Genomic DNA, 10,550 nt, shown 5'->3' with positions numbered 1-10,550 from the left:
TAGTTGTGTGTTGTTTTCCAAGACTGTACTGTTTTAGACAATAACATGATTGCAGTATTAGCAGTGTTTAGCAGAAGTATAAAGTATTTAACATGATTCAGTGACATACCTATAGATTCAAATGCAGATCCAAATTCCGATCATTTTGCTCATTGCGTACGTCTAAAGCTACCCTTGGTACTCTGGCTCACAAAGAGGGTATCCGTCCTTGTACATTGGTAATCACAGATAACACACTGCCCATCAGCACCAGAGCATTTCAAACCACATGTATTTTGACACTTCTATTTGGCAAAACACAAACCAGACAGCCAAGTCTGTAATTTTCACAATGCTGATTTCTAAGGCACAGTGTCTGCTAGAGAGTACAACCGTATTTTTCTGACATCTATTTCATTACATAACACAGTTGATGAACATTTAAAGACACTTTTATGTAGGAAAAGTACATCAAAACACATTTAATCAATTGCTCCCTATGCATGTGAGCTCAAATGTCCTTTTTGATGTGCCCTGTCGTCTTTCCCATTAAATATTCCTTCGTGTTCATTTGAGGCCTCAACAGGATGATGTAACATTTAGGAATAAAGATGCACGAGACCAATGCAGAGCTGGAAGTCAATATGGCAAAGACCTCCATGGCCACCATGTACTTGCCCTTGGTGCTGAGATAAGCCGGAATAAATGAGAGCCAGACACTGAGGAAGGCGAGCATGCTGAAGGTGATAAATTTGGCCTCGTTGAAGCTATCAGGCAGTTTTCTGGCAAGAAAGGCGACTATGAAACTGTTGGTGGCCAGAAGACCAAGATATCCCAGCATGCACCAGAAAGCGATCTGAGATCCCTCATTACATTCAATTATTATTTTTCCAGGAAAGATGTGGATGTTGTTTTCAGAGAAAGGAGGTGAAAGAATTAACCAAGACAAACACAGGAAAACCTGAATAAGGGTACAAACACAGATGACCAGGTAGGACAATTTGGGTCCCACCCATCGCTTCAAATCACTGTTGGGTTTGGTAGCATTGAAGGCGATGACGACCAAGATGGTTTTTGACAAGATGCAAGAGACACACAGAGCAAAAATGATTCCAAAGGCAGCTTGACGAAGGAGACACTTCTCTGCTGTGGGATAGCCAATGAAAGCCAATGAAGACAGAAAGCAAAGAGAAAGGGATAGGAGCAATAGGTAGCTGAGGGAGCGGTTGTTGGCTTTGACAATAGGGGTGTTCCTATAAAGAACAAACAAATGCAGAATCCCAAATGGTAACAAAGAACAGAACAAGCAGAAGGCTGTCAAGCAGGTTCCTAAAGGCTCATCATAGGACAAGAACTCAATTGTCCTTAAAATGCATTTGTCCTGTCTGGGGTTAGGCCACTGATCCCAGGGGCATTTGAAGCATTCTGTAGATCCTGAAAGAGATTTACCAACATATTTACTCATTACTATTCTTTATGTAAAATTCTGAATTTCAATAATAATAATAATAATATGTTAATGCACATAGAGCACGTGTTCCTGTTTTGAGTAAGGACTCCTGAATATATCTGATGTCTGGTAGTCTGATTTCTGGGAGCCAGGTGCGAGCCATTCTGGTCACTCACCTGTCTGATTGGAGATTTCCCCGGGAGGACATGGGAAACACAGGAAGCAGCAAACTGGCTCCCCTTCCTTAGCTGCTTTTCTGAATCCGGGCGTACAGCTTTTACTGCATACAGAGACAGGGACCTGTTATCAGAAAAATAGTAACTTACTCCACAGCTAGATCACTACGTTTGTCAAAGTCTAGCTATTATGTTCTCTCCTCATACAATCTAGTATCTCAGCCCGACTCCATATCAGAGGCTTTAAATTGATCCAAATATCAGTGGGATCCATTCCTACAGCTGCAAATGCAAAAGAGGCATTTTTCTTCGACCAGATTTTGCAGCAGGCATGTTGATGGAGTCAGTAGCATTCTTCCTTCAAGGTCCCAGCACCTCTAATTAGAGGTGGTCAGGATAGATGACAGTAAGATGGTGCTGTACCTTGTACTGTCACGCTGACAATATCCCTCTGTGCTACCCACCATCTGGCTGTGGGAGAGGCCAGGAATTCCCTCATTTCTGCCACCTATATGCCCTAATATCATGGAGGGAAGGATGCCAAAGTGTGTTCCCAGTGGTGCAAATGGCGCCGGCTATACACTCAGGAACACCACCTTCAATGAAGATGACTGCTGGAACATTTTTTCTTATGCCATGAGGCCTGTTACTCTCCTCCTCTAAAAGACCCAGCATTTTCTGCCTTAAGGGCAGACAGTTATAATCAGGCATGTTTGTTGTCATCAATGTGGCAGAGGTAGCAGTGACCTGGCTGAAGAGGTCTCGGAGAACCCTATCTATATTTTATAGATATCACTCTTACTAATTATTGAATGTATTGTTTGTATCTCGGTTACATACTCTGCCTTTATCTACTCCTCGAATAGTCATGGATGGTTTCAAATTTCCGCCCCTCAACAGTTCAGTGCAAAGGGAGTTCCTTAGTGGCATATTAGCAAGGGCAATATCGCTGCTTTGGCGGGACCTTTTCCTGCTAAAGCGGCGATAATTCTATTGCCCTATCAGCAAGCTGTCGCTAACTGCAGTTAGCGACAGCTTTCTGATGAAAGTGACCGGTTTGGGTGCCGCTTTGCATATCAGCAATATTTATCGCTAATGACATGCAAAGTAGGCGTTCCCGACCAACAGACCTGGTAAACAGCTGCTAACAGGCCTATCGCCTATTAGCAAGGAGGCCCTGGCCCCGGTTAGCAACGTGAAAAGTCGCGCTAACCGGGGTCATCGCCAGTTTTTTAACACCTGCTATTTTCCTGACTTAACCATACCTAACATGGGGGGTGGATTATGCTGATACGACCACAGGGTCGTATCAGCAAGGTTTTCCCCTTCCCCATGCAACATCGCTGGTTTTGTCGTGATGTTGGCCCTCCCCCCGCTATCGCTGGAATATTTATCGCCATAGCGCTAATTGTTGCTAATACAGCGATAGCGTGGCAATATATTCCAGCGATAGCTGGCGATAAAAGATTTCGCGCTAAGCCAGCGCTGCGATATTTTGCAGTTTGTTGCTAATATGGCCCTTAGTTATTCAATTAGCATGTATTACTTCCACAGGCCCTCGAATGGTTATAGAATACAACTGCACCAAATACAGATATAGACCAGTAACCACTGGGTCAAGAGATAAGACTCATAAATACGAAACGCTTTGGTTTATTTTCCATTGGATCACTTAGGTCCTATAGACAGAGGGCCCGATCCACAAAGAGCCTCTGCAGTCGTAGTGGAGGCTCCTCAGTCATGGCGAAGTCTCTGCACTCGTGACAGTACCTGCGCATTGAGAACTGTTGTGAGGATATTCCGCCACAAGGGCGGAGACTCCACCATGACTGAGGAGGCTCTTTGTGATTCGGACCTTTTGTGTTTGAATTCTGCAAGTGACCCAGATACATACTATGTCTGGATTTTTTGGGGGAGAGCAATAAACATGATACATATAGAAATAAAATCCTAGAACTATATCATGAATAGATGCGCCGGCTCAGAGCAGAGCTGAGTATCTGATTTTTGCATGTCCAATGTCTAAAGCACTGGTTTTTAACTCAACATTTCTCTGAGTTAGCGCATTAACTGGAGAAAGCGCAACTCGCAAGAGTGAAAAGAGGTGGCCTTTATCCCTTTCCAAGCTTTGCTATCTAAGGTGATCATCTTACTCAGAGGTCATTACGAACAATGTCTCCTGTCTCGAACTTTTCACCTCTAGATTTTGTTTTGAGGATAGTGCGTCAAATAAATTCAAAGGGAGCAGAATAGGAATACCACATTCAGAATCCATTCGGTCATCACAAAAGTAAATGGCTGGAAATTGTCTGTAGTGACCCGGAAGCTGATGGTCACCCTACTGCTGTCTGAAGTTCATGCATGAACTTGTAGAAATTAAGAGTTAAATACTTAAGCCTGCACAGCTGTTCATGACATAACCTGAGGTATAAAGTGAGTTTGCAGTAGGTCCCTTTGAAGGTAATTTCGAAAGAGATGTTCTGAGAGTCTACAATCTCCCTCTCTCTCTTGCTCTCTCTCTTTCTCTCTCTCTCTCTCTCTCTTTCACAATCTCTCCCTTCCCCTTCAGCCCCTCTTCTTCTAATTTTCTCTCCTTTTCTCTTTCCTTTTCTCTCCCTCCATGTCACTTTTACTATATCCCTGTCACTTTTTTCTTTACTCTTTCTCGTTTGTTCTAGAGGTCTGAGAAAGTAGATTATTAGTTGAGGCAAATTCTAGTGCACCACAAGTAATAATGTCACAATGCTTGTAAAATCCAGTAAGGGTTTCCGAAATTTAAACAGGAACTCAACCTTTGGTGGCTGTAGCACAGAGCAGACAGGCTTAATTTAGTAAAATAGAGATTGCGTGAATGAACTATATTACAGAAATCCAATAAAAGCAACTAAAAATTGAAGATATGAATATTCAACATTTTAGATAAAATAAGCACAAAGTGCCAACCACAGGAAGCTCATCACACAAGATCGGGGCAAAGTCAGAAGTTAAGCCTACCCGACCGAGAATATTCGGCGGTCAGGTACAAGGACTAGGTTCGTCCTAGTCAAATGGTTACCGTTCTTTTCTTAGAAACAGTTCTTATATTCAACTGCCCTTTGATAGGTTTGTCGGTATTGAAGACAACAAACAGAAAAGAAAGCAGGGTGCAGCTGGTTGCAGGAGGATGGAGCCCGATGTAGTCATTGACAGAAGTAGGAGATGTTCAGGTTCCTGAGGCCGGAAAGTCTCTTGCATTGATCGGGTCCTCATTGACGGTGGCTTCGAGGAAGCTGCAGAATTAAGTTGAAGCAGTTTCGACTAATTTAGATGTTGAGTGGAGAATTTAGAGGGAGCTATGGTGATGTCAGGCCCATCTGTGATGCACGTTTGGCAGATTGGCTGTCAGTTTGGCCTAGGTAAAACATCTTTATGGTTAGTAGTCCACTTTGCCCTAGCTATAAGTGGGAGCAAGCCCAGCCCTTGTGATTCTCTTCACAGGTTTCAACAGCAGATGCAGTCCGTATTTTGTCTTTCACAGGTCTAGTAGTGTTCTGAAGAAGGTGCCCAGGGGTGCCACAATTATGCCTGGCACTACACTATGAGTGAGTATGACTCATAGGTTACCCCTAACCAATAGGGAAAAGGTTCCCAGCGGTAATTCAACCCACTTTTACAGCAATTTACGTGTACCCTACTGCAACAATCCCACAATGCCACTCTCTACCTAAAGCCAAGATGGCAGAACATGTTCCCCCCTCCATAGAGTTCCTGTGCCCACCCTAGAGGTGTGGCCAGAGAAATTAGCAACATCTCCTCTTTGCTCACTCAAAACCAGTTCTGGGCACAGCTCCTCCCCTGCTGGGATTGGTGCATGGATGATTACAGGGCAAACAAGGAGGCAAGCCCAGGTGTTAGCTACATCTGCCTGTGACAGGGTTGACCTCTTTAAGGATAATTAAGTTCCTGGGCAATACCCAGATGGCTATCTTGTTAACAGAATGGAACACCTCTCCATGTCCAAGGCCTTTTGTTTCTGCTCTGGGAGCCTGTTAACACCTCATTAAGGGGCTGTTCAGTTCCTGGGTGACAGCTGGAAGGTCATGCAAAGGGGCTTCTAGGGGATTTAGGCAGGCGACTGATGCCTTTTTGAAAGTACCTTTTGTAAAATATTTAGTACAATTCTGACTTTATCAATGAATTGGGTGTGTAATAAAAGTACAAGAATACACTTTTTAGTTCGTTCCTAGGCTGAAATGGCATGATTTAATTTTAATATTTACGCCTATGCTTCCCTATGGAACAGTTAACTCTTCTACAGTGAAAATAACTTTTGATCCCCTGTCCCTCTAAGGATATGTTTTACATTAAACTTTTAAATATCATGCACCCTGCCTTACTGGATTTGAAGTGTGACTTATTAATATTTAAAATGGGGGTTTATGCTTGTTAAAAGGGTTTAGTTGGACTGGATGAAGTTTAAACAGGCATAGCGAAGTTAGTAGTGACCAGAATGCAGTCATGGTTTGCATTGCCACTTTAGTGGTGGCACAATATGTGTGGCAGTCCACTAGTGACATTTAACTTAGGGCCCTGGGTACTCTTTGTAGCATATACTAAGGACTTATAAGTAAGTTTAATATACCAGTTAGGAATATAGCCAATGCTGACATGTTTGTGGGGGTCAAAATATGTGCAGTTAGGCCTGGTTAGCAGAGTCCCAGTGCAGAAATTCAATAAATCAGCAGCATTAGTCCCAAACAATTGGGGGTATCATGCAAAAAAAATAAGAACAATTTCCCAGCAACCATGAAGAGGCTCCATGTAACATGAAACCATGAGTCAGTCTTGAAGTTTTAGAAAAATATTTTGCATGCTGAGATTTTTGTATATAGATGAACGCTTCAGGAATTGTCAGTAATTATAGCAACATGCAATTTTGCATCTGGAGTGCTCCACTTTCACTTATAAAAAGGCAAATACCTGGCCTGTTACTGTAATTGTCACCACCACAAGATGACTCATAAGGCCCAAGCAGCTTTATAGATGTAATGGCTCACTATACTTGGTAAAGTGAAAACGACAAGTACCCGAATGCAAATTGATCATGGATAGAAAAAACATAGCTGCCAGAAGTTGTTACACATGACATAGCACTAGCACTTCATAACTATGTTTATTGCATCCGAAAGACCACAACGCCTTCTCAGGTTCGGGGTGTCAGTCAGCATCTCCACAGCAGTTTAGGTAATATTGTACCTGAGAGTACCCAGAAGGCCACTGGATGGAGCTAGTGTTGATGATGAGTCTTTGGCCCAGAGGAGCAGTCGAGTCATAGGTTCCAATTCTCACGCTCTGGAGACCTCCATTAGAAGTTCTGTGCCAGTTCACAATGTCATACTGTGCGGGGACTTCACCAGTCTGGCTGAAAAACAGCGCCTCTCCTGCTTTATTTTTGAATTGCACATTTTTAACATAGTACAAGAGCTGAAAGATAGAAGCAAACAGAGAGTACTTATATCAATACATTGCCACATGCTACAGTTGCTGTACTACTTACAAACTTGCTGGGCTCACACAATGGTTTTGTCTTAAAAGTATCTGACTGAATAAAATGTAACATACATAGGAGAAGTTGAGCTTGTTAGGGTTGTCCCACATCAAATCCCAGTGAAATGTTTACTTTGTGATGCATCCAGCTCAGAGGAAGGCCAAGGGTGCACAAATAATGAAAGACAGTAGCTCAGATGCTCTAGGCTAAACCCTAACCAGGACAGGTGCCAGCTGCATGTGGCAGCCCCTAGGATGGGTGCAGCCCACTAGGGTCTGTGCAGGGTCTGAGGTAGACCCATATCTTAAAGAATATCCTAGCAGCTTTGGCAGCTAGTATATTTGACTAATGGTCAACAAAAGGGGTTAGTTTGACACAAGATATGTGACATTTAAATGTCCTAGAAAAAAAGGTTTGCATCAGTGATATTTGCAAGGGATTAGTGGGTGTTTATACCAAATTGAGACTCCCCCGGCAGTGCTGGTGCTCTTTTCAAGCTTCTGTTTTTGAAGTAATACAACAGTACATTCATGGAGTCGTGCAAGCATAGCTTTATGCCTGCCTATGAGGTGAGCTTAAGTTAGGTGCACTGACGTTTCAGTAGTCTTCTCAGTACATATTTGCCTGGAATAAACCGATACATACAGAAGACTGAGGACCCCTCCAATGCCAAAACCAACTTCTGCAATGCCATGAACAACATAGCCAAATGCATGAGCAACAACTGCCTCCAACTCAAGTCCAACAAAATCGAAGTACTGATCTTTAGGAAGAACACCTCTATAAGGGACCACAGCTGGTGGCCTGCAGATCTCAGACCTACATCCACACCGATTGACCATGCACGCAACCTCAGCATCATCCACGACAGCCAACCGACTATGAAACGACAGGTCAACATAGTCACCTCCTCCTGCTTCCACACACTTCACATGCTCCACAGGATATTCAGATGGATACCAACCAACACCTGAAAGACCGACACTCAGGCCCTCATCACAAGCCACCTCGACTACGGAAATGCCCTCCACACCGGCATCTCCACCCAGTTTCTCAGAAAAATCCAGAATGCCGCAACCAGACTCATCCTGGACCTCGCCAAACGAACCCACATCACGCCCTCCACAGCCTAGGACCTACCTGCATCAACCATTGACTGAACGTTCTCCAACCCTCTAGCAAAGCCCAAAGAAAAATCCCAAACCAATTTAGAACAACAGAGTAAAGTTTAATAAATTATGTGACACCAAAACAACAAAAATCTAATCAGTAAAACCGGAGATATGCAATTTTAAAGGTTTAGGTCAAAATAATGCTTGAAAGAAGAAAGTGGAAACTGTGGGCATCTGGTTGTGCCAGACCTGGACAGAGCCACAAGTTTAGACCGACTACAATGGAGTGTGGGCTGGATACAGGGACCAAGTTTAGCTCGATGAACAAAGTACCTTAAATCCTGGCTGCAGAGCGTTGAAAGGTCCAGTGTCAAGGACGTGTCACACGCAGCTGCATGCCTGCGATGTGAGATCCTGCATTAAGAATAAGTCACACAGCAGTAGTTCTGAGGAGATACGAGGCTGTGATGCGAGGTCCTGAATCGATAATGCGTCTCACAGCGGTGAGTATGATGAGATGTGATGTGAGGTCCTGCATTGCAGATGCGTCACACACCAGCAGTCCTGAGGGTTTGAGAGGTCCTGCGTCAGGTATCAAGAGTCCAGGACAGGGATGGCACCACTTGGGGAACATCCTTAACATCGCGGTTAGTACACCGCGATGCAGTTACATCGCAATCGTTACAACGAACGCGATGTAACCACGCTATGTCATTACAACGCAAGTCTTTACATCGACTTGCGCTAGATGGCGTGCTAACATTACAAATAGTGTAGTTTACTATCCCAACACCTTCCCTACTGTTAAGTGGACTGGAGTTGGAATAGTAAATTACACTTTACTAATGTTAGCACGCCATCTAGTGCAAGTCGATGTAAAGACTTGCGTTGTAATGGCATAGGGTGGTAACATCGCAGTCGTTGTAACGACCGCGATGTAACGGCACGCGTTGTACTCACTCGCGTTGTAACATCATACATCCCACCACTTGGGGGGGCAGGGCCCAAGCAGGCAGAGTACAGGTGCATGGTTCAAGGCGATTGGAGACTTTTCTGTCCCTAGGACTCTGGTTAGGAGGACAGCCAACTAGACTTTGGAGTCACTCTGACGGTCCTGCTTTCAAGATGCAGGTCCTGTCCTTCTCACTCAAGCAGCAGGACAGCAGATTTGCAAAGCAGCAGTGTACCATTCCTTGTTGCAGGAGAATAGCAGAGCAATCCTTCTTCTAAGTCTTCCACTGGTCTGAGGGTTCAATATTTATCCTTGGTGCCAGCTTTGAAGTTGGAGAATTTTATGGACGTTTTCATCCCCAAAGGTGTTTGGAATTTCCTTACTCCACACCCTGGCCCCAGCTTGTCTGGGGGCAAAAACGACTAGCGTGAAACTGTTTTTATAGCGAGTTGAGGCAGAAACCTTATGATGTGCAAGTGTGATAGGTGACAACTTTGCACCCTTATCAAGTCAGAGATGGCCCATAATGCCAACACATATTCCCTCTTTGTCTCACTGTCTGGTACCAATACATAAAGACCAGAAGCCAGCAATACCTAGTCATGTGGCCCAGGGTGCTGGCTGCAGTCATCAAATGGTCACATGGACAAGAATTTGCCAACTTTTTCAAAGTGTCATTTTCAGAATTGTGAATAAAATCCAACTTTACCATTAAAGAAGGTTTAAAATGATAATTCTTTGGAGACCAAACTCAACATTCCTGTATGCTCCGAATTGAAAGTCATCACTTATTAAATGTTATCCAATGAGAGCGGCTAGTATTACAGTAGTGAAAATGATTGTGAGAGTTTTTCATTGCCAAGAAATGGAAAAGTAAAACGTTAATGTGCCATTTTGTAAATACACGTCACCCTGCGATATGTGCTGTTTAGGGTCTACCCTAGGGATGACTTATATGTATTAAAAAAGAAGGCTTAAGCTTGTCAAAAGTTCTACTTTGCCAGCTTGGAATGGCAATTTAAACTACACACACAGGCTGTAATAGGAGGCCTGAGACATGTTTAGAGAGCTACTTAAGTGAGCGGTCCAATGAGTGCTGCAGGCTACTAGTAGCATTGAATTTACAGGCCCTGGCTACATGTAGAAACACTTTACAAGGGACTTACAAGTATATTAAATGTGTCACTTGAGTGGAAGCCAATGTTACCATGTTTTAAAGAGAGGGCACAAGCACTTTACCACTGGTTAGCCGTGGTAAAGTGTGCAGGGTCTTAAGGCCAATAAAAAACAAAGTCAGCGAAAACAGGTTGAAGGGAAAATTTTGAGGGGAAACCATGCCAAGGATGTAAGTTTC

At 43.6% G+C, this 10,550-nt stretch overlaps 1 protein-coding gene across 1 annotated transcript in view; it reads right to left on the bottom strand.

Annotated features, from left to right (window-relative positions):
- Window positions 1–490: 490 nt before the first annotated feature.
- Window positions 491–10,550, bottom strand: part of LOC146782700 (vomeronasal type-2 receptor 26-like) — a 44,242-nt gene continuing 34,182 nt past the window's right edge. The window contains exons 2-3 of the mRNA XM_085637510.1: window positions 1,606–1,729; window positions 491–1,413 (exon numbers count right to left, since the gene is read on the bottom strand). Of these exons, the coding sequence (XP_085493636.1) occupies window positions 491–1,413; window positions 1,606–1,729 (1,047 nt within the window). The remainder of the gene's footprint in view (window positions 1,414–1,605; window positions 1,730–10,550) is intronic.

This window comes from Triturus cristatus, chromosome 12 (assembly GCF_964204655.1).
Source record: "Triturus cristatus chromosome 12, aTriCri1.1, whole genome shotgun sequence".
In the NCBI taxonomy this organism is placed as follows: domain Eukaryota; kingdom Metazoa; phylum Chordata; class Amphibia; order Caudata; family Salamandridae; genus Triturus; species Triturus cristatus.
The sequence above is the reverse complement of the archived record's forward strand: the minus strand, read 5'-3'. Positions and strand labels throughout refer to the sequence as shown.